Below are 25,607 nucleotides of genomic sequence, written 5' to 3'. Positions count from 1 at the left end.
TGCAACAGATAGTTTCCACAAACAGCACCCCGGCTAAGGTTACAGCCAGCCAGGGCCCATACCACAATGCACTGCTCCGCCTCACATCGAGATAAAACAAAAGCTTAGGTTACTGTTGATAGGAAATCGATAAGAAAATCCACTGTTTGCGTTAGATTTTTGATGAAAACTTTGTCAAGAGGAAATGAGAAAATGTTTGCTTCTGCATGCAATAATATTATGTTTATCAGTCCTGTTAGGTATTCTGTTTTTGTAATTTTTGCTTCATGTTTATATCATTGTTCATCTCCTTTTTTAATTGAAGCTCATTAAATGTTTAACCTAAATGTCAGTATATTTGATTAAGCACTCATAATTGTTTAAAGAAATTCAGTTCACAAGAAAAGTATCATCACTTTACATTCCCCTGCCTCAAAGTCCTCTTAATAATTTGAATATGTATTTATATTATAAATGAAGTAAAGAGATATGGCCCCCTTCACATCAATGTAATTACGAATCACAAAAAAAGTTTGATTCAAATAAAATAGGCCATTTGTACACAAGCAATTAACTGGTGCGGCTTTAAATAATGTAGCCCAGATGGAACCTAATTATAGTCGGCATGCTTTGATTCGGGCTTTCTGTCGGAGTATCACTCGGGGCGTCACTTTGGCTTTTCAGTCACCTAGCGTTTGTTTTGAAATTTGTGACAATCAGAGCCGATTACCATTTGTAACAGCATGCAGCGTTTGGTGCGGAGGGAAGAAAGCATGGCCCATAGCTATGGAGGAGTTTCCTTGTTTCCTTTTTAACAGCTCAAAACTCTCCTCCCCTGTTCCCTTACCTCACTGCACACAAATGATAACAACTGTGTGTGTGTGTGTGTGTGTGTGTGTGTGTGTGTGTGTGCCATCCTCGAGTAGTCGCTTGCAAGTGGCGAATGTGTTTGTGTGTGTGTGTGTGTGTGTGTGTGTGTCAGCGTCTTGTACCAGTGTAGAGTCAGAGGGAGATCAAACAGTCAGTCAATTACCTTGAGAGGGCTCCAGTGGCTGTGACAGAGTGGAGGAGGCTAAATATCCAGGATCAAATACTCTGCTCTGCCTGTCACATAATGAGGCAGCCTCACCAGGCTGAAGACAACACACACAGAATGCTCAAACACAGGGCACGGGTCAGGAGCCAGACTGAAACTTTGTCATGACCTGAGCAGAGAGCATGGAAGGAGAGCTTCACCACAGGCCATGTTTCTCTACCTGCTCTTTCCTGCATTACAGGGAAAACATCAACATGGAGCTGTGTGTGTGTGTGTGTGTGTGTGTGTGTGTGTGTGTGTGTGTGTGTGTGTGTGTGTGTGTGTGTGTGTGTGTGTGTGTGTGTGTGTGTGTGTGTGTGTGTGTGTGTGTGTTTTGCCTCACCTCAAGGTTACAGTCGTCACCATTCTACTTGCAGAAATAAGCTCTTGTTAAGCTTGCCACTGCCTAATGTTAATTATAAACACATTGTGAAAGTAAAGAGGTTTTTTTTCCTGTATTTCCCATGACAATACCCAGTGTTATGGAGCTCACAGTAACATCATTATTGCATTTACAATAAATGAGGACATTATTGCATTTACAATAAACTTTATTAAATTAATGCAATTACAACGATCTTGTTCAAATTAGCACATGCAACTTAATTGATTTACAGTTAATGCAAGAAAACACACAAACACAAAAACACAGGGTACTTTATTTGCAAAGTTTGATCAATTAAACACAAGATACAAGTTATAATTAAACTGATTTAAATGGAAGAGCTCTTCGCCTGTTATATCTTGTTTAAGCGATACATGAAATCAATTGCTCATAAAAAAAAATCTGCTTGTCAGTTGAAAAACTTTTTCAGTGAGGGACTAAAATTGAGGATAAAGTACTCATTGGCTGTTTATGGGATCACTTTACACACAAGATACAGCCACATGACACCTCATCGATCCCCACATCTTTTAAAGATATTACTTTGATTTGTAGCATAGCTGAGGTAATTCTCTCTCTCCCTCTCTCTCTCTCTCAGTCTTTAGTGGCTAGTGAAGCCTGGTCATTCGGCTTCCTCCTCTAAATCAGTGGTCACATCTCAGCTTTGACAACATCCATTAGGTTCGACACACTTTGGCTATTAAAGGAAGAGTGGACGTAAGCTGTTAAAGGCCTATTTAAGCCAGTGTGAGAGTGGGTATATGTCTCTATGTCTTTGAGTGTTGTGTGTGTGTGGGGGGGGATCCACCATATAGAGGAGGTGGAGCTTCACACCAGAGTCACTGGAGGGGCACAGACTCATCTGCATATTGGCACAGAGACGCCCCTCTGGTGACCCCGAACTGCGATGGGATAGGGTGGAGAGGCTGGCGGCGTTCCGGAGGAGTTCACCGCCAGTTCAGGGTGAATGAGAGAGCACTGCGGCATTGATCGCTTCTGCAGGAGAAAAAAAGGACAAAACAGAAGTAAAAACACTAGTGAGGGAGAGACCGAAGAGACGGGGGAAAATGGAGGAGGAAGTGGAAAAAAGATCACAGTGCTTCAAATTGGATATAAATGATAGATTAGAGGTGTGAGAGGGCCGTGTCTTTGTTTTCCAGGGATGGATGTTATGTTGAGCCCTACACAGGTAGCCGAGTCACTGAGAGTGCTAGGTTATTGACTCCCATGATTGCTAGGCCAGTAAATTTGACCCAAGGCACTAACCGCAGTCTGCTAGCTATATAGCGTGCAGCGCAGTCCCTTATCTCAGAGTGATCGAGAACCCCCTTACATACTTGTACACACAAATTACACACACACACAAACAAAACACACCACTAGCAAAGACCCCGCAGTTACCCCCAGTCTAACAAACACACAGATGCACGCACACCATCTCCATTAATGCGTCCAGGTACGGGGTCAATCTAATAAACATGGGGTCAGTGCAGTGGTCATCAGAGGCCTTTCTATGGTGAGAGAGCCTTTAAGGTGCTTCCTAATTGTATCCCTGCGGCCTTCTAGTCTAGCTTTTTATAGCCGATCGAATGTGCACAGAGGAGCCGGGAGGAAGCAAGGAACGAAGGAGAAAGGTGCTGGAGAGAGGAGCAGAGATACTTTTAATGCACTACTGATTTGAGTCATCCAGAAGGGTCGTGGTTTTCAACCCTTTTCTGCTGGGACCAGTTGTTTTAATACTATCCTAACTGATTTCAGATACTGAGCTTATCCTTTTTTGTAATCCTCCAGAGAAAATTGTAGGGAGACATTTTAATTTTCTTATCTTAAAAACAAATGTAGGTCCCAAAGAAAAAACGGTTTTAAGTGTGCAAATAAGCAAAAAAAGAAAACTCATTACTTCAAGGCTTGTATTCACTCATCCCTCTGTCTGTAAACACATGTAAATTTTTCTTAGATCCATCTATCAAGGGATGAAACTCTTAATATCATCTCACTGCAAACCTATTCTCCCTCTGGGAAACAAGAGGGCACCTCAGTGTGGCTTCTCAAGTCCAGTTACAGATGTGTTGCTAAGCAGCTGAGCTGCTAGCCAGCGGCAGCAGAAACAAGCCATTATCTGTTAGTGCTCTCGCTGAATGGTTAGCAAGCAGGAGTACAGACGAGTCGGGCAACAGCTGCAGCCACGATCTGTCCTCATCATCAGCGCTCCTGAGCCGAGGTGTTCTGTAGCAGGACTAGCTGGCGCAAGACAAACATAGGAACTGCCATCAAGTTTGCAAGCTATCAAACTAAAAAGCTGCCTAGTGATACCCTAACCCCTGAGGCGAACAGGAACCTGAGGCGCATGTACCAGATTTCAAGTTCCAGTGTGACCCCAACTTGGGAACTGGCTAACCTGGAGGAGGTCAAAGGGAAACCCAGCACTGCTGCCTTCCCCCCCGCCACCACTAGACCACTTGATATGCCCACTTGTTACCTCTCTACAGCTTCTGTCTTGCCTATCCTCAATCAGCCCTTTAGAATGAATGACTACCGCTCCACTGGTTTCGCTTAGTGCGCCCATTGTGCATAACTCTGGTTTTGTTGGAAGGCCTGAGATGGAAAGCGGGGCGTGCAGTGGTGTTGATTATCAGGTATCCGCTTGGATAACATATTAAGGCTGTCCCATTGGACTAATAGGTCATAGGCTGTCATGGCTCTCATGCATAAGGCCCTGGGTTTGCATGGAGCGATGCAATGCATTGCGGGAGTGGACAGCATTACAAAACCAAGCATCTTCTCTAATTATTTTCACCTTTTGTGCCACAGAGAGAGAATAGAATGCAGAGCTTAATTTTTAACAATGTTAGAATATTTACATACATTTTTCCTTGCCTGTAGCTTTTCAATTTTTTTGTGAACCCTGCTAATGTTTCTGTCTGTGTGTCTTTTACGTGTAGGCACAGAGAGGCATGAGCTGACCTCTTGGATGAGTTTCAACTCCATCTTCAGGTTCTTCAGCGAGGTCCTGGAGGTGAAAGAGGACGAGGAGGCTGAGGAGACCTCCAACACTGTCACCACACGCAGCAGCTCCCTCAAAAGCAAACACCAAGATTTGTAAAAGACCAATAAAAATGACTTGGAAAAAGAGGAGAGGGAGCAGGGTGGCAAGGGATCAGAGGGGGCACTGCAGAAAAGAAGGCTAAGTTTCCAGACCCTCTGCTATTTTTTTTTTTTTTTTTTTTATCCTTCTCCTTCCATCTTTCTTTCCTCACTCCTCTCCCTGAGTGTCATTTCTCCCTTCCAGTCCTCCGTGGCTCTGCACACACACAGCCTTGTTGTTGTAAGAGACAAGAGTACAGGGTCACCGTGTATACATCACAATAACGTTTTGCATTACTTCTAGATGAGTGCAACTGTCAAAGCAATATGGGCCCGAGTGTTAGCGCTTCCCGTGGGCTGTGGCCTGGCTGCGTGTACGGGCCACGGCAGCAGAGATTAAGGCTGACAGGCGCTGTGCACAATGCGCTGTGGTGCACCTCTAATTGTCCTGACATCAGCCTGAACTGAGCTAATGCCCCGCCTGCCCTCCAGTCTGCACTGCTCAGTCTCTCCCTCCTCTCCCTCTTCCCCACCAGTCCTAAAGCCTGAGCTGCTTACCCCACCTCCCCCCAAAATCAGCTCTTTGCTGTATGGTATCTCCTGCTAAGGGTCGTTATTTCAACCTGATCAGTTTTTACTTTTTTCTTTACTCACCACAAATGTTTTTAACAAGAGTGAACACGCACTCTTAACTGGAGACCATTTGTTTTGTTTTAACAGAGGGTGTTGTTTTTATGACTTCTTCATTCTCTAACTCCTCCGCACATGCAGTCAGCTTTTAAACCTGACTTTTCTCATTCAGCTTTGTGTAAAAGGTGGTCCTAACCAGTGTCACATATTTCTGGGATTGTAGTGATTATAATAACAGTTAACTTTTTTTTAATTTCTCAACTTTGAGCTAAATTTGAATGCAATGTCTCATACACAGATTCACACTATTTGATTTTTAATATGAAGCCAATACTTCTCAGAGTTGTAAGTGTTTACTTTAGAATAGCTCTATGTTTGATTTACAAAACTGTGCAGAGTCCATCTCTCTGTGTTTATTATGAATATATATCTTTTTTTTTTTTTTCAATTTGATATCCTTGAAATTGATGTCTCTGGATGATTGAATGTGATGAAACAAATAAAACAAACACAACCTGTGCTGAATATGGAAAATTCAGGACACTGAGCATATTTAAAATTACTTAAAGTCAAGCATCAGACTGGGTTTGAGGGATATCTCATTTTAACAGGAGCCAGAAGTCAGCTCACAACACTCATAAAGTCTCAATATATCGCCTTACACATGTCAGGAAATTCAAGATTTCAATATTATTCTAAGCCTGAATGATATTTCCTTAGATGTTGGAGAAATGTAACATATCTATTCTTTCCCCTTTTTTCCTCCCACCAAAGTACTTCTTGTGTACTTAGAAGTGACAAAGTCAGCTCCCTGCTCAGCTGCACATAATCTGACTATGTGACACAAACATGATAAAAAATTTTCCACAAGGCTGGTGTGTTTTATAAACCACTCAAGGCTTAATGGAATACATCTCTAATGTGTCATGACATTAGTAAAAAACTCAAACCGGATACTTAATCTTATGATACCTTAGACACATTCTCAAATATATACTTTTTTTTTTTTTTTTAAACTTCAAATAGTTACCATTGTTTAACTTTCACACTGTGAAATCCTGCCTCTCTTCTCCTCTACTGTGTGTATGGTTTAAGGCTTTTGTGGATTATCTTTCCGCTGTAATGAGACAACTGTGGCTGATGGTTGCAGGCCTAATTTCCTTTTAATTTGATTCAGATCTCTCCAGGTTTGAGCAAAGAAGTTGGCTTATTATTTGATTTGATGAGTTTCGTTTCAAGATACCATTGCTCATCTTTCTGCTTTTCAGCTACAATCAGTTCATTTTTCACTCCATAATTTGTATATTGTTGCCTTAGGAATAAACAAGACTCTGTTCACTGTTTTTAATAATATCCAGCAAGCCATATGTGAATGGAACTAAAGATGTAAGAGCAGCCTAAATCCAAAGCACAGTCTGCAAATAAAAGGGGACTAATTTTGCCAATTGCTCTTGAAGACATTATTTTTTGCAGATGGTTTGTGTGTTGTGTTGGTTTAAGGAACACGCCTATTTTCTTTTATCGCAGTATAAGCCTTTGGATTTTATGAAACCGCGAGTGTCCTGCCAGGTCACATATTTTTCATATACTCTCAAACGTCTGCATATTTTCTTTTGATCCATTTTGGTTTTAATCAGCTGTCTTCAAATTTTATTTTAAAGTTTCTGCAACACATTAATTGCTCTACTTTTACATGATTGATTTCATTTTTGTAATTGACCTTTTAAACCTGTCGAAAGCAAATAAAATGAACTTTTGCATCTTGCTTTATAAACTACACATATTTTCCGATTTCATTATTGCTAATTTTTGTTTTCTTTAATTATTTTTTTCGTTTTGTTATTTATTTCCTTGTGTTTTTCCTGCTAATCGTCTGTAAGTATTTTATTGATTGCCGGTGCAGAATGGCGCACAGGAACATGTGGAAAATTACACAGCAGCACTAGAAAGTCAGGTGCGATTGCAGAGAGAGACATGGAGATGTGCCCGACAGTGTCAAGTGGGAGCAGCAGGGACGAGAAAGTCGAGCTCCAAGTGAAAAATGCCCTGAGTCATCATCTCATATGACATCTATGAAATCCAACCGAGAAGGAAGACCAACTAACATTTATTTTCTCCCACCAAATCGGCCAGTGTTAAATGGCTTTTGTCGTCTGTCTAAACACTCCAAAACCACGACTTTTATTTTTAGGGTTGCTTATTTTTTTAAGTTAAGCGGTAGATAAAACTTTTAAGGAACTGAAAATTTAAAACATGTCCTACAGGTCGGGCTGTTGTGAAAGAGAGCAATATCTTTAAACTGATTAGGCTATATCATCAGAAAGAAGTGTGTCAAAAGGAAAACAAACTATAAACAGTAATTCCCCTCTTTTTGGTCATTAATTTTGGCAAAGTGAGCCCCCCCTCCAGCTCAGCGAGGTTTTACAGCATCATTTGTTTTCACACGGTGAAACCGATCAGGTCATTAAACGCCCCCTCAATAAATCTTTAGAAAACTTTTCCATTAACCCCTGAACAACAAGTGGAACCAGGCGAGTCCCCCTCACACCGTGTCAGGCCGCTGATTAAAGAGAAGCATTCAATCACACACACAAGTGAATTAGAGTTTCTGTCTTAAAAATGTGTTTAGAACTTCCTAAGGACAAGACTGCCTAACTTCCTCCTGTGATGTTGAGAAAAAAAAAACTATTCTTGTATTAGCGAGAATTTTCTAAGTTTAATTAAATAACCTGCCTTCTGTCCAACGCAGTGGTGTAGTGGTTCCATAAATTATGACCTCCAGTCAGTGATCATCAAAGGCAGACGACTAATACACAGCGAAATAAATTATAAATTCGGCTAGGAATTATTATATGCCTTGAGACGTGTTCACTATCTAGTAAGTATATTTTACAGATGATATGGCAACATAAAAGTTGTGTAAAGTAACTTTAAGTGTATATCATTCAATATACACCCCCGTTCCGATGCAAAAGGAAACTTTTGAGAGAAAAGTTTTTGAGTCTCAGTTAAAGTGTGGGCATCTGTGATCCTGTTTCTTAGCATTTGGATAAATAGAAACTGTATCCAGTTTATCCTGAAGTGATTCTCTTCAGATTGATCACTCATGCTTCATTGTCACATGCAGCGTGTGAGTTCTAAAAAAAAAAAAAAAAGAAAAGAAAAAGCGATGATCTCTTCATGTCTATGCGGGGCTGCTTTACAGGCTCCCTCAGCGGTTCCTAAAAGTTCCCGGGACCCTCCATGGAGGGATCCCCAAACCAAACGACAGATAGTCTGACTCGTTTGTCCTTTTACTCGCTTGAAGTCAGTGTGTGAATGTATAATAGGTATGACTGATTTGATTATAGGTTTCACTCTCCCAGCTATTGTTGTGAGCTCACGGTACAGACAGTACCACACTGAATCATATCTTCTACAGAAAATAACATCAGCTGCGGAGCTTTAGGATGAAATGCTGCCAAATGGGGGGTCTGTGCTGTAATGTTAGATACTGGGAGGAGTGGGTGGGTTTGGGTGGGGTACTTGACATGAAAAAGTTGGGGAACCCCAGTGCTGCCACAGCCTGATATTTCAATTTTTACTTTAAGAGAGTTGTTGTCACGCTTGCTTGCTTCGGCCCACTCTGATATGCGCGCCATCCGTGCAGAAGATGAACTCTTTCCAAAGGAACCAGGCATTAGGCAAAGTTGGAATGTCACCCCTCTGACAGCCCCCCTCACACACACACACAACACACATACACATACATACACACACACACACACACACACACACACACACACACAACACACTCTGTCTGTCTCTCTCTCTCTCTCTCTCTCTCTCTCTCTCTCTCTCTCTCTCTCTCTCTCTCTCCTTCAGCACTCCTCCAGCGGATCACTGTCAGATCACTATTTGCATAATTATATGCTCAGCTCAGAAGAGAAAACTAACCCCCAAATTTTACGGGTCAACTAACTGCAACAATCAATGTTTTATCGGGTATACTAAGGGAAAAATGTCTTTAACAATCATGCTGGAGGAACTCTCTTTCTCTCCCTCTCGCCCCTTCTCTATCAACTCAATTCAATTACTTTATTGGCATGACTGCTTATCAGAAACAATATTTCCAAAGCAGTTTAAAAAAAAAAAAAATGTAAATTCACCCCCCACCCTTGCCTCAAAAAAGACCCAACCAACCCCTCTCTCTCAGTACGTGAGCAAATACTTTTTCATCTATTGACTGGGAGAGAATGTCTGGCTTAAGCTTGGAGGTGCATTCAAGATTGTATCCCTTCTTCCCTTCCCCTATTCTGCCCCTCTTTTCTCTGCCCGGCTCTATACTGTGTTCTTCCTGAGCAGAAGAGGTCTTTAATATAGGGTCTGTATACCAGAGCACAGAACTCACTGGCCGGTTTCGTTAGACATCATTACATATTCATTGACTTGCAGAGAAACCATTTAATCCAGTGGAAACAACTCCTCTTCAATCGCCACTCTCCTTCTCTATTCTAATAAGGACTCGCAGTCTGAGACAACACTTGGGGCCACAGACATCACATTTAGGACCGGGCTTTATTCTGCAGGGCAAGGAAAGTGAAGCTCTGCTGAAAGATGCGGCTCTGGGCACAGGTGTTGCACCAAGTGGGGTCCCAATGTAGGGTGCTGGGCCTCTTAAGACTTATAAGATTCCCCACAGAAACATGCAAATATATACTTTAATTTCTATCTGTTTAATGATGTGAATCATTTGATGTGCGAGATATCACACATAATATATATTTATATTATGCACACAACTGCAGGAAACACCATTATGGAGTCCATGCCATTAAAAAAAAAAAAAAAAAACTTGTGTAATGATATCCTGAGCTTCCTCTACTTGCGCGCACACACAGAAACACACAGAGTCACATATAAGATGACCCGCTATTCTTCTGCCTTTGCTCTCACCTGTCTTGGGGCTCCTATGAAAAAGGACTATCATAACCATAATGTGTGGAAATATGCAAAGCAAATCGGCTATCCCAGCAAAATTGCAATTCCCCAGGTTATTATAAGAAGAGCAAGGCTTGTAGAGAGGTGAAAAATGCCTTCAGAGACCAAAATCACCAGGAAACACAACTAGGCTGGAGTCCCTATAGGAATATAATACGTATATTAGCGGAATATTCTAGTGGTTATTCGTTGGTATTTTCTTTTCTCGGCTTTGCTGTCTAATACTTCTAAGTAGCCACTACATCAGCAGCATGGCCTAATGTGTGTGTGGTGCGTGCTTGAAGATCCTGGCATATAATACTCCGATTGTGGGACAGCTGTTGGCAGAGCTGTTTTACGGTGTTCAGTCCATTTGGCTTTAATAGCAGCTTTCAGGCGGACCGCTACTCTATCCCCTCACCGCCCCCTCAATTACACCTCCTCTGATACTCTGCTGGCCTAAAGACTCCTGCAGTAAAAAACACCCTCTGAAATGCAATACATTTGAAGAATGGGCTCTGACTTTTAAGATTTGGGGCTATACTCTGATGATTTCAGGGAAGCAATGTTAGGCCAGCAGTGATGAAGGAGGGAGGAAAGGAAGTATAACACAGCTCATTGGCCTAGTTTAACAGGCCACCGACGACTTACTGGGGAAAATTGGTCATTTTGTCTTGATGAATGGCAGTCAAGATAACGGTAGGCCTGTGATCGGGGCCCTTTCTCAAGCTGTAAAATGCGACTGGATGTCTGAAAACCTAAGGCCAATAATGTGTGTTCTTTAGCACTCTGTAATTTGTCAAATTTCAAATATCATATCGACAAATGTCAATTTTAATTACACACGTATGTCTGTGTGTCTTTGTGTCCTCTTCTAAGATATGCACAGCCACAAAAAAAACTTTCTCCCAGTATTTCTTCATAATTTTCACAGAAAAAGTTGAAGGGAGAGTCAATTTTCTGCTCATAGATTTCAGACTCTAATTTACCCCCACGTTTATTTATATTATATATTCTTTATTTTCCAAAGAGTTGACGGAAAGGCATTTTTATATTTTTATTATCGATTTAAACAAATCGTTCAAACAGAGGATCAATAATTGATAGTGAAAAATAAAATGCAGAGGAACTTTTTTTCTGAATATATACATAAGATGAGATTTTTAACTTATATTTATAATGATACTGACCTTACACACTGCTCTAAAACATTATAATAAATTATATAATATTATAAAATCTACACCATGCCATATTTTAAAATCTAAATGTACTATATGAAATGGTATTGAAATGATCTGTTCTCCATCTTAACAGGAAAGAAACTAAATTCCTTTCATTAAAACGAAATAAAACAAGATACATTTAATGATTTCATAACCTCCTGAATAATCTGTTGTCACAAAGGACGCTGAACAATATGTAAATGGATATAATGAACAAAAACAGCAATTATACAATAAGGATATCAATCGAAAAATAAATTGTTGTTAAGACTATGCATACGATAATATTAAACGAAAATAAAAATATATATGAAGTGTTTATGGAATTTTATTTATACTCCTTTCAAAGTTTACTTAGAGTTAGTATGAAAAAAAGTGAAATTTTCATCGGAAAGTGGCTCATTGTCCGGTCTGGAGGTGGAGAAAAATAGACAAATTGTCCTTATAAACCATTTTATTGGTTCTAACAACAACTGCAGAAGTTTATTGTCATCCATAAGCAAAAAATTACGTGCATAGTTTTATTTTAAGCGACCACAATAAATCGAAGGAGGTCGACTGTATATGAAACAATATTGTCTTGCACTTAAAGCAACGAAATAATGAGGGATTTCCAGAAATCCTCAAGTGCAATCCTGCCTAAATCAATATCGCATTGGAGTTGGTGAGATATCGATTAGTTGGCAGTGAGAGAAAAGGCCTTGACTTACACTGCAAAACAATGTAGCCTTTTATCGAATCATCAGCCACATATTTTGTCATAAAATATTTTGTCTTAAATAAGTTAAAAAACACATTTCATTAAACAGATTGTCAAATAAGGCAACATTTCCAGTTTTAATCTGTTCTGTAAATATTGCTTATTCAAAATAAATGTTTTTTAAATAGTGTAAAATAAAACCAACACCTCCAACTGGAAAATGTGACTATTTCAAATTTCTTTAAAAAGTTGCTTTGAAGTGAAATTATCTCGACTTGAAGATTCCGTTTACACTCTCGGAAAAACCAACATTAGAGAAAGAGTTCCACATAGAGTGAAAGCTGTGTTAAAACAACTGTTTTTTTGCAGTGTAACTCCTGAACTAAACCACACCACAACCCATCGTCTTCACTCTTTTGGGTTTAAAATCTCAGAAAAAAAGAGTGCAACGCGATATTAAATCACACATTATAGATGAGTTTCATCATGTGGACGCAGCCCTCCGAGGATAAACACGGTGCGTGGGGTAAGAATAAGAGCCAAGTTATTATTACTGAGGGAGCGGCCATTCACTGGCAGCACCCTGCATCCTCATTACATCAACCCCAAAAAGAGATGAAGGTCTAAATGAAGTTATTGCCATCCAATGAACTCAAATTAGCCGGGCCACACCATGACAGACAGCTCGGATGGAGAGAGGGGGAGTGGGGGGGAGTGGGGAGCGGGCTTGGAGGAATATAGGTGGTGGGATTGGCAGGTGTACGTTTTGATGTGCATTTCATGGTTTGCAAGGCCCCCTAAGTGAAGTTGGGTTCATTTTGAATCTCCGTGGTTAAGCAAGTTAATATACTGGTGTTATTAAAGGGCCTGCAGTCACCTTGCAGCCTGTTCTATGATGCCTCACCCCTCCCTCCCATCCCGACGGCTTAGACTTTGTTCCCATCTATTTCATTTCTTTATCAGCCATTCAAATATAACGTTTCTCTCTCTCTCTCTCTCTCTCTCTCTCTCTCTCTCTCTCTCTCTCTCTCTCTCTCTCACACACACACACACACACACACACACACACACACACACACACACACAGAGAGAGAGAGAGAGAGAGAGAGAGAGAGAGAGACTCTCGCCCCTCCACAATCTCTCCATCCGGTTGAATGGCTTTCTTTCTTGTCGCTAAGGTCCTCATTGTGTTAGCTACCTGAGTCAGCAGGGAGGATGAAAAGAGGAGAGTTTGACGGAGGAAGGACGGGAGGAGGAAGGGGTAGTTTGACATGCAGGGAGGGAGACAGAGGCGATGATAGGCGAGCGGGGCCCTGTGAGGAGTTGAGTGAATTTACCTGCTCCTCCGGTGGCGAGCTCTATGTGTGTGTGTGTGTGTGTGTGTGTGTGTGTGTGTGTGTGTGTGTGTGTGTGTGTGTGTGTGTGGAAGTTAACAACACAGCGGCCAGCTCTACTTTATTGCTGTTTATCCCCGCAGCAAAAGCTGTCAGGCGGTGACAGATTGGCAGCATCTCTAATCAGTGTGCCCTCTTCCCTTCTCTCAACTCATTCACTGCTGATCTTTCACAAATGGATTGTTACTAATGGCATTTATTCTTTGGGTGATACATATATATATATATATATATATATATATATATATATATAGACTAATGCATACAGATAAAGTGCAACTTTAATTTGTACTATTCGAATAAGATAGGTATTCATAGGTTTCATTATTTAGTAGGTTATTCAATGTGGTGCGATGAGTATTTGAAAATTTAGATATTTTATTAAAAATAGAAATAAAGAAATAGAGTTGGATTATATTGACACATTTTAATTTTTTCTAAAAGCGAACGTCTCAATTGTAGCTTAAACAGGGTAATTGTTATTTTCTTTGGAAACAGCAATTTCAGTTCGGTTACAATAAAAAAAAACGTATCCAATTAAAACTGAATATATTTTCTAGATTGTGCAGAATCTGTAGCAAATTAAATGCAAAAGAAAATAAGTTCACAATGACATCGTGTTTGATGTGAAAACTGCAAATAAAAGTATTTTTTTCTGCATTTTATGGATCAAAAATATCAATAAAACATCATATTCTTTGATCTTTTCAAGATGAAAAGCACATTGTTTATGTCTCGGCTTCTTCACATGCAACCTTTCAGTCCACAAATATATTCAATAGAAATATTTATAGCATTATAACAACACTTCAATAAATTATCCGAAAGGGCTATGCTCTTACCTAAACTCTCGACCCTCCATAACTGTATATTCGTGGATTTTATTATACACCAAAATATGTGTGTGTGAGTGTTGGGGTGTGTCTTGATATTCCTCACACAGATAAATAAAGACTGTCAAATAAATCGGCCAGAAAAAGAACGTCAAGTGTTGGGGAGGAAAAAATCTTTATAAAAGCAGGACATCACCTCAACTGCCCGAGTCTCATGCAGGGTCCGCAGAATAACAGTAGACCTAAAGCTATATTTCACTTAGAGCCTTCAATGGGATTGCTGCTTATCTCGCCAACACAGCGCTGCTGACCTGTAGGCTGCTGCATCAGAGGTGTGTGTTTGTGTTGAGGTGTTGACCTGTCAGGGGGGACTTGTTAGGACTTTAACTCCGACTGCTGGCGGTCTCCAGACATCCGGGGGTGGCATCGATTTGAAACTTGTCCTGTCTAATTTGATGATAACATCCAGCCTGCCCCGCCGCAGCACCATGGACAGCGCACTGTCTTGACCTTGCCTTGCTATCAAATTACCCCCGTCTGGGCCACGGTGGGAGCCCAGCACCAAGTTTACTGTAGGCTGGGAGAGAGAGGGAGAGAGAGTACAAGAAAGAGAGATTTGCTTCTTTCACCAAAGACAAATCTTGTCTGAAGCCAGTGCTTACATTCTCTAATACTGTGGTAAATCAAGAAGAGGTTGGCGGTTTACATTGGCTGTTGCGCCAACCGCCTATGTAAACAATACTCAGTTACATTTAAACAAAGACTTTATTTGATGTTTTTTTTATGCACCCCTGCATTTCTTCCTTCAGTTTAATCCCACTTAGTCAACTTCAACTGATGTTAACTGGATTTCAGCATACTGATATAAGAACTGAGTGTCACCTGTCCTAAAATAAACATTATCCAGTAGTGGAGAAAATGTACAGATCCTTTATTTTTACTGCAGTATAAAAATATTGCATTAAAAGTGAAAACCCTGCATTGAATATGTAATTTAAGTTAAAGTATTGTCAGTAAAATGTACTCCAAGTATCAAAAGTAAAAAGTAATTCAGTTAAATGGCCCCTGTGAGTGATAATATTATATTACTGTATCATTATTTCGGATGGTGTAAGTAGCATTTTACTGTTGTAGTTGGTTGAGGAGCTCATTTCAACTATTGAATATGCTGTTAGGTAGTCTAATATATAAAATATAGCATTATATATTATAAACCTATTCTATGTTTGTATGCAGGCTACCTTAATGTGTTAAATAACTAGCAACTTAAGCTGTCAAATAAATGTAGTGGAGTAAAAAGTACATTTCGCTTAGTTACATTCCACCACTGCCTTTTTCTTCTGAATAAATTTCAAATAAGAGTTTGCAAAGTGTGTTTAAAGATCATTCAGAACATGTTTTGCAGGTTAAATGTGCATAATCTAACATTTGTGAAGCAGATTGAAATATTTCATCCTCTTTAACAGATTATACAAGTCATCTCTTTCTCTTACATGAGCTGCAGAGGAAGCAACAGTTCTTCATGCACCAGACAGGCTTGAAGTCAAACCCAACAGAATATGTACAGTATGTGGACGTCTGGTGGATATACGTGCGCATCAGTGCATGTAAATAGATGCTGAGCAAAAAGAGAAAACAAGCAATTTATATTTTTGCAAATCTTCTCAGAGTAGTTACACCCTATCAGCTGGTGCACATACTGTGGTAACAAGTTGATTTGGGAACCAGAACGTCTAAAGTTTGAGAGAGAGCCCAAGGCACTGACGGGAGGAGGATTTACTGGTGGAGAAAGAGAGAGAGGGAGAGAGAGAGAGGGAGGCTGTTTGATGGAGCTCTACAGCTTTGAGACAGCTTGTTAATTAAAACCCCAAGAGATGAGGCTCTGCAGCCACCGTCCATATCAGAGCACTGCTAACTATACTGACAGCAAGTTACTTAACAAGCGAGCGCCCCAATCCTATACCGTTTTATCACAGGCAAGCAGTGAGATATTTTAATTCGTTAAAATCCCACTGTGCCGGTGAAATATCTTGTTTTCCACTTAAGAAATTATGACAAACCTTCGTATTCTCTGTCATTCCAGGGATAGAGCCCAAATGGCTGCTTATGCTTCAAAATCCACACACCAGCTTAAATGTGGCAAATTCGATTAAGGAAGGAAAGAAAGAAATGTCAAAGAAATGAGTGAATTAGTCTAGACATAGGTTGGGTGGTATTAAATTCTTAGCTTTATATTCAGACATTGGAATTATTTTCAAAAATCAAAGTAGCTAGCGATTTCAGAGAGGCAGATAGGCCTCCGAGCAGATACAAAGAGGCAACATTAAGTCAAAACAAAGAGACTACTGTGTGTGTGTTTTTTTTGGTGAATGCGTTTTCTGATCAATTTCAATCGAGGTCATCATACGCTTTGTCCCCATGCATTATTCCACCTTAATTGAACCCACAACCCGCCCTTTGCCTGCGGGATCTCTAAGCAATTTCAATTCTATATGCATGTGTGAGATGATGGCTTGTTAAGTCGAGGAAAACAAATACCAAGAGAGCCTTACTCAAACACTCAAAATGTATGACGGGACCATGCCCATTGTTCAAAAAATAATTGAAATGCTGCTACCCTCTCTCCCCCGCTTGCTAATAACACGCAAGTGTAGGCCAACTCATGTAAATAGCAGTAAGAGAAGACGTGGGATGGGGGGGTGGAATGAGGTGAAGCCTGACCGGGTTTGTGTCTTCTGGGTGCTGCAGGTGCAGAAGCCCCGTATACAGTACAAGCGAACCTGCTGTGCCACACCACCCAGGATTCAACGGGGGAGGAAGTGTGACTGTGTCTCTGTGTGTGTTGGAGGGGGTGTCTGCAACAAATGGATAATACAACTCAATCAACAGTGAACCTGGCCTGTGGTTAGAGAGACTGTTCTGTAAACTAGAAGATTCAAATCCCGCAACTTTTGTGTCCATGCGTGTGCTGTTTGTGTGCTTTCTTCATCAGTCCACTGTAACAGGCATAAAAGTTCCTGAGTACCTCAGCTAATGAAATATAAAATGCATCATTCTCTTGTTATCATGTGGATCAACTATAAATCGACTATTTACAGAAATGAGCTGCCATACTCGAAAGTTTTAATTCCCATGTAATATTTGAATGGGCTCTATATTATAATACTGGGTTTGCATTTGTATTTTAGATGTCTTTGCATGAGGACTAGATGAACCCACAGTGAGAGGGGAAAAAAAGCCAAAACCACCATTCGCAGCCCACATGGTCTGCACTTGCACTGTTTATCTTCAGCCACATAAGAGGAAGTCTATTTTCTGGATCTGTCCAGTGATCTACTGGCAAATTAAAAGATGGTTAAAATACATGATTTCCAGCTGGAAACTACCAACATAAACTAAAAGCAATTTCATCTCCATAAAAAGATTCATCCTTGCACTTGTGTTTCCTCAAACGACCAAATAAGTCACAGACTGATATCGTTTCAGTTCACATCATAAAGATTTGAGTCAACCGAAAAGGTGAGTAAATAAAACATTGCAGAGTTTACTTTTCATTGCAGGAGTGGCTCTTTCCAAATGCGTGTAACGTGCGTGTTTCTTTGTCATTGACTGCCGTATTAAGGCCCCTGCACCTGATCTGTTTGTGGCTGGTCTGGGGCCACGGCGCTTTTTAAGACAGCTGTAAAAGGCTCTCCAAGTCTCCAACACATTCATCAACGTCAGACACCGACAAGCCGCTATTTAGTGAAAGTGTAACTGCAGCAGTATATCTTAGAGCAGAGTGGACCACTCAGCAAACAACACACTAGACTTTTTTTTACCCCCTTGGTTGCAACCAATCTAAAACAGATTATATAAAGTCGGACAGATGATCGTTGGATTGTTAAAATGTCGTAAAAATTGCAATATTATAAAAAGGTATATTTTCGTTATTTTTCTTATATTTTAACGTGAATAATGCGCTTTGTTTGCCATCACTGCACCCAAAGCAGCTCTTCCTACAGTCCATTCAAAAGATTTTCTGTAAGGACAAAATGTTGCTAAATATTTCTGCCGTACAGATTCTGTAGTCGAACTTAATTCTCTGTTGCATTGTCAGATTAAGTATCCCTGTCTTTACTTAAATTAATACGACATTATTTATTTGGAAAATAGATAATTAAAGTCCTTTTTTTCCTTTCAACATAATTTCAATCTGAATTAGTGTATATGTTCTGCAACGTTACATTGCTTAAACAAACAATTAATTATCTAAAGCTCAAATATTGCGCGGTAGTCTGTGTTACGATCAGTTTACATTTAAATTAAATGCATTACTGATCGCTGGTTTTAATCGATGTGATTCTACAGCTTAACAAAACAAACAAAAATGTCAGTCGACATAGGATAATGCAATTATAAAACTCCCCCACTATTCACAGCGGTGGAGTTGCATTAGAGTCGTTTGCAGCTGCTGAAATTCCTGCTTTAAAAATGGCTTTGGAAAAGCTGCTCTGTGCTGTGCGGCGGACTGTGGGCTGAGAGTAGAGCTGAGGAGAGAGAGAGAGGGTATGAGGCGGTTCTTGTGTCAGAGGGTCCCACAACGCAGAGCGCCATCTAGCAAACAAAGGTAGAAACAATAATAGCATGGAGGGTCTGAGACAGAGAGGCTGTCTTTGCGCACACGGCACACAGAGGCGCAGAGGGAAGCCACAATAAAGCGCCGCGGTTTCAGCGCTCTCAAACACTAAAAACTTTGTGTATCATGCATGCCAGGGCGCGATGCAAGCCCTGCCGTGCCTGCTATGCAAGCTCACCATTTGTACAAGATTGATACGTGATCGATCCCAAATCGAGGAATTACTGTTACAGTGTAACGTATGCTGCCTTTCTTTTAAATGTCCACCGGATCAAATTTTAATGAGCATCCGAGAGGTCAAGATGGCAAACCAGCTGATCAGTGGCGAAGCTGAAAAAGGGAGAACTTTTTAATGTCAAAGTGGGTGAGGGAGGGGAAGGGCGGCAGGTGACTCCCCCACTTGACAAAATCAATCGATACTATCACTTTCAAGCTCCATCACAGCGATTTACTGTGGATGTGTATGTGTACCACACGCAAAGAATACATCTTCTGTCGAGTACATAGTTGTTTGCACTCACTTTATATATAGCCTATATACTACATGTCTGTTAAGATGTGTGTTTGACCAAAAGAAAGAGAAAAAGAAAAAGTGGAACCGTGTGTAAAATGGTCAGTAATATGCCTCCCACACTTCCATCCTCACCCACTCGCAGCAATCTTCCCCACTCATCCTCACAGCAGCCATTATTTCATATACAAAGACAGAACTAAGTCGTCTTCCCTGTAACATCATTGCTGGTAATGATGGCGCAATAACAGCAATAGCAGTTATCGCCACATACAGTATAAGCAGTAATAATGATGAGTAATAATGATAGCAGTGGTAAAAGCTGGATCGCGACTATAGGGGCACATTAGTGCAGCAATCAATGTAGAGCTATATATCCAAAATGATCGAGCTGCACTGTGCTTCATTCAACTGGCGGATGCCTCTTGTTATTGTTCATCTCAGCCCAAATTATAACCGAACAGGTTAAAAAAAAATATTGCACAGTATACTAATCTTATATCAATAGGTGCTGTTAACTGAAAAGCTTGCATAATTCCAGATAATTTAATTAGTGCACACACCCAAGCCGGATTAACAAATATTTTTTTAAGTTTGGAAGTAACATAAATCTAAATCTACAATTTTGACATATCCCTTAAACGTGACATTGAAGTGTAATAATACTAAAGACAACATGTGAGTGATTAGTCGGCTTTTGCAATGATATATGAACCGAGGTGTCAGGGGCAGAATTTCTCATATTCGTTATCTTGTCATTCGCCCCTCGACAACCAGCAATTTGTGACAATTTTCGCTCAGTTAAGGCGTTCAATAATCCCCCACAGCCTCCATACTGAAAATAAAGTTTACACTGCATGGGCACACTTATAACTAGGCCACTAATATAGTTTTAGAAATAATTATAATGAAATTGTGACTCCTTCCACTGCAATGTACCTCACCTAATTTTATTATATTTACATAATGATGAAGTGATAAATGTGTGTGTGTGTGTGTGTGTGTGTGTGTGTGTGTGTGTGTGTGTGTGTGTGTGTGTGTGTGTGTGTGTGTGTGTAGACGCGCACGATGGATGGTGACTGTGCCCTCGAAGTAAATTGGGGTATATGCACTGCAGGAGAGTGCATTAATTGATTTATTAATTAATGTGAAAATACATTTGCAGTTCTATTACATGTTCTGCCACTATGTGATATTGTTTACATTCAATGCACAGGAGACTGTACTATCAGCATGTGGTCAAAAATGAGATTCATATAAAACGAGATAATACTAATAATATTTATATATATAACAAGCATTTCAAATATTAGTGCGACATTTACAGCATTTACTGCCTTTCTACTTAAAAAAACACTTTTCAAAGAACACTGCATGGCGTTCAGTGTGTCACTGAGTTGCAGTACACAGCATACATACCATGATATCTTTCAGTTTTTTTTTCTTTTTGTGCTTTTTTCTTTATTTTTTCGCCTTAGAAGTAAATCCTTGACATTCTGCACTATTACCAAAATTGTAGTATATAGTCTAGTAATCAGAAAATTATAGGCTTGCTCTATGGCAAAGCCCTATTTTGGTGCCATAAAGAATCCTTTCAGAAAAGGTTTTTCTATCTCTTCTATCTCTTATGGTGCTGTAAACAGCCCTGCGAGATTACATGAAATGCTTCACATCAGCAGCACTAAAGGAACTTTCTAACAACAACACTGGCCTCTTCATTTGAATTAATCCAGTAATTTATTTGCACGAATCAGAGGAAACCACTATAGGAGTAACCTTTAGAGAGCCCTTCTTTTGTGCACAGAAACCTCTATGATCCACCTTGTCGTCCACATGTTTTATTTTCTGCTGCATGTTCTGCAGGCCATGCCGTAGTACTGAGACCCCACCTTCCTTATATACCCACCGCCTGCATGGAAAGGAAAGAGTGAAGATGTGACGGGGCGTATTTGAAGTATGACGAGCTTTGTGGTCCACTCCTTTTCATTCCCTTGCCTCAAATATACGCCCGCTTTCAAATAAGCCTCTTTGGCAATCCCATGCCGACCCCCCCAACACACACACACACCCCCTGCCACCTTGACATGAATGGGCGACTGACCTTTAGGGCCGTGTCCACTCTGCGGTCCAGTTTTATCCAAATAAGCCTTCTTCCCCCACCCTGCCTCATACGGTGCCAGCAATTCTTTACTGATATCATCAGCGGATGCAAATGAATTTGGACGGGGTGGGGGGTGCAGGAGTGGAGGGGGTGGTGTTGGTGGTGTAGTCATGGACAAAATACCACACTGGCTGCAGAATGCTTCATGTGGAGAGATGGGAATATTGAATACCCCGCCACCAGAACCATCCCCGAATTCAATATTGTAGGAAAAAAAATACACATTCCTATTCCAGAAATATTGGCTGTGAAATACCACCAAGAAAAAAAATCGCCATTCAAATGAGATGCGTTTATTTCTGCATGGCCTTTGAAGAGAGGAGAGGGGTCGTGTCACTCAAAAGAAGGAAAGGGCCACTCCGTTATAACCCCCCCTCCTTTCTGCTCTCCCTCTCTCCCACAATTCCCTTCCCCTCTTCTCTCGCTCCGACCGACCCCCACACACATGCGCGCGCACACGCACGTACATTTTCACTATAGCACGCTGGCTTTGGGGGCGACACAGAGGCTAGATTAGAGCTTTGCTCCTTTAACAAGGGAGAGGAGGCACTTCTATAATCACAGCGGCGGTATGTGGGGCCACAAAGAGTTTGCAACCACAGGGCGACTGGTCTTCTGTAGAGTGGTCCAAGCCGTGGGCAAGCCAGAGAAATGCTCTATCCAAAGTATCACTAGGATCAAAACACAGTGGTTATAGTGCGTGAAGAGGTTATTAACCCACAGAGCACGGCAAAAGACCACTTCTAAATCTCCACACAGTATAACCCTGGCATCGCCTGACTTTAGACAATTCAGCACGTTAACATGACCAGAGCGCAGCGCGAATGATCAAGTAATTATTTAGTATGTAGAGAGAGCAATACATCCCTTGTTGACGATTTACAGTGTGTTTCTGCACGACTACTGGCACCCCCCTTCCTCCCTCAAGCACAGCAGTGTAACATGGACATACAAATTTGATGGATGGTGCTGAGTAAGATGGAAAAAAGACATGTATTTATCAACATGCCGCATGTCCTCTGAGGTGGCTGGGAGAGGGAGAGAGAGAGAGCACCAACCATGAAGACTAAAGGGAGTCAATGGGAAACCTTACCACTGTAAGGAGCTGTTCCCCGTGGCATAGATGAAAAATACCCTTCAATGCATCGTTTCAGTCAATCATAATAGACCTACAGCAGTCTCTCTGAGCAATCCAGGTAAACACAGAGAGCAACAACACGAGCTGCAACTTTGACGGTAAAACAAACCATAACGCAACAGAGTAGATAGATAGATAGATAGATAGATAGATAGATAGATAGATAGATAGATAGATAGATAGATAGATAGATAGATAGATAGTTCAATATTATCCGTTCTACAGCAGCCTTGTAGATAAATATTTGTCACGCTTTAGTTCATGCAAACAGATGTCATAAACTAATCACATTTGTTTATGATGCGAATTTTTCTGTTATTTTCAGATAACAACTTTATGAGTATCTGCACAAACGCACTCAGAAAAAAATGAATTATTCTACCGCTGACACATAGGCTTTTATCATGTCACAGTAAACCTGATATAGTAATAAAATATAAACGGAATTAGTCTACTAACCAAATCCTTGGCGAATGGCATTCACATGTGTTTAGTGGAGAGGTTGGATACCTGCTAAAAAGCTTGCCAATCTATTGTCAGTGGATAATATAGCAAAGGACTACAGAGGGTATAGGCTCAGTGGATTATATCTTTACAAGCATTATTCTGCCTGAGTGACTGGCTGAAAAAAACGCACAGGCTACAACAAAGATTGGTCAGGCATGAATGCGGCCTGTGTGTTTTGTCTTCATAACATATTAATCCATCAAACCATGAAGTGGAGAATATCTGAGCCCTATACTTTAATGAGATTCTTTTTTAGAATTTTTTTTTTTTTAAAGTAAACTTCAGAGCAGTTTAAATAAAAAAAAAACTTCACATGCAAATAAAGCAGAGCTTACTAGTGGCCAAAACTTTTTTTTTTTAATATTCCCTTTCTTTTTATTTTTTTTGCATATAATGCAGTGAAAATGGGTCACCAATAAATTCTGTCTCAGCATTGATGTAATTGCAACAAAACGCTGCTGAGTAAAAATTGAGGAGCTCGCTGACTGCGGTGGCACAGTCACACACCATCTGGAGTGTATTAGAAAGAGAAGCCGTAAATATTGCTGAAAAGCCCAGGCGTTATCAGGTATGTAAGCCCGGGCCTTGCTGCGTGGCCTCCCATATGTTGACATAATCAGACTGTTGGGATGTCTATTAAAACGTATCTGAATTTAATAAATGAACACAGTAATTAAATTCAGTTTGTTTGTGCGGATCTCCCAATGACTCCCAGTGTTTGGTCTGTTTACATTTTTGGAGAGGGTGGATTATTATGGGATGAAATGCTGCAGGGCTCATGGGATGTTATCACAGTATTGAGGCTGCTGTTATGTTTGGACCATAAGCAACAGGTTAACCGGCTTCAACTCCCAAACTTTCTCCAGAATTGCTCAAACTTAACAGCTAATTATTACACGCGCTGGCATTAGTTATTATTAACTCGCCTTGTCTTTTCTAATCGCATCACTGTGCCGCTGAGAAACACACACATCTTCTCAAACTTGACAGAATGAATTAAGAGTTCCTCTCGAGCTGCAAACGTTCTGTTACATCCGACTCACACTTTTCCCCTTTAAAACCAAGCATTTCCTTTCCGACCATCCGGGTCTCCTTTTTTTTCCTGGTAGGTAGTGTGATTTATCCCACACAGCATTTAAATATGTGCGCACACACACGCGCACGCGCACCACAGACACAACTAAACACCTCCATTCATATGAACATGGCTCCATACATACATAGTATACACCAGTGAGAAAACTTGCACTTTAGAGTTTAATACCACGTGCTGATTAAATTCTTAGTGATGACAAGCACACACACTTGCGTGTATACACACACACACACCCACACACACACACAAATACATGTCCATCCTCTTTCACTTTTTACGTATATATCCCTCCTCCCCTTTCTCTCACACTCTCTTTCTCACTCACTCCCCCTGGCTTTATCCGTTTCAGTCCGAGGAACACACAAGAACACTGTGCAAAAGACACACACACACACACACACACACACACACACACACACAGAGAGAGAGAGAGAGGGAGAGAGAAAAGAGAGAGAGAGGGAGAGAGAGAGAGAGAGGGAGAGGGAGAGAGAGAGGAGAAGGGGAGACAGAAGGAGAGAGAGCGTCAAAATGAGCCTTACTTTTTTTCCCTTTTCCTGCCGTGAATCTTCATCCATCCGTCGTTGACAGAGCTTGACTTGATCCAGCCACTTCTTCCCCAGTGCTAAAAAGTCTGTAGTAGTGCGCTTTAATTAATATATTTCTGGGCTGTGTCCCGAACCCAGAAAGCTTTAGAGAGGGAAGAGGAGTGCAGATTGAGACATATTGAGCCCGCTTTAAAAGGATCATTTCATCATGTGGGAGGTTGGGACACACAAAGTTTGGACCCGTGACTGGCATTCCGGAGAGACATGCATATTTTAAAACAACAAAGCAAGACAGAGACCGGGGGCCCCGGGGTGGGAGGGGAGAAAACTTGGAAAGAAGTTACTATCAGATGAACAGCTGTCATTGTTGGACAAGACTTGAACGCATATTAAGATATAGTCATCTGAAAAAAGGAGCTTGTCCAAATAATGTCATTGGCAGTCCCTATATCACTCATTCAAATCGTTAAAGTTTTAATTTATTCATTCAAACAAATTTTATACTAAAATAAAACATTGCAAATTATTTATCTAATAATATGAAACCACTTTTTCTTTAGGATGGACTGTTTTTGCTCTGACAGCGTTATCAGGTCTGTATATTTATTTTATTCAGCAGACAAATAAAAGTTTTAATAGAAAAGTATTGGACAAACGTTTTAAAGGGAAAACACTTTCTGCAACTGTGACACTAAATGGAAGCAAGAGTCCAAAACTAAGTGGAAAAATATTGACCTACTATTGAACTGGAAATAAAACCATTATC

At 40.6% G+C, this 25,607-nt stretch overlaps 1 protein-coding gene and 1 long non-coding RNA gene across 2 annotated transcripts in view; one reads left to right on the top strand and one right to left on the bottom strand.

Moving 5' to 3' along the window:
* Positions 1 to 6,932, top strand: part of fam172a (family with sequence similarity 172 member A) — a 150,655-nt gene extending 143,723 nt beyond the window's left edge. Inside the window, exon 11 of the mRNA XM_051423773.1 lies at positions 4,382 to 6,932. Within this exon, the coding sequence (XP_051279733.1) occupies positions 4,382 to 4,542 (161 nt within the window). The 3' untranslated portion in view covers positions 4,543 to 6,932. The remainder of the gene's footprint in view (positions 1 to 4,381) is intronic.
* Positions 1,585 to 25,607, bottom strand: LOC127376678 (uncharacterized). The gene is made up of 2 exons (XR_007887552.1): positions 24,836 to 25,607; positions 1,585 to 2,435 (listed from the first exon to the last, which is right to left on the bottom strand). It is a non-coding gene; the product is annotated as an uncharacterized LOC127376678 (long non-coding RNA).

Source organism: Dicentrarchus labrax, unplaced genomic scaffold, assembly GCF_905237075.1.
Source record: "Dicentrarchus labrax unplaced genomic scaffold, dlabrax2021, whole genome shotgun sequence".
NCBI classification, from domain to species: domain Eukaryota; kingdom Metazoa; phylum Chordata; class Actinopteri; family Moronidae; genus Dicentrarchus; species Dicentrarchus labrax.
This window is presented reverse-complemented; position numbering and strand designations above follow the sequence as displayed.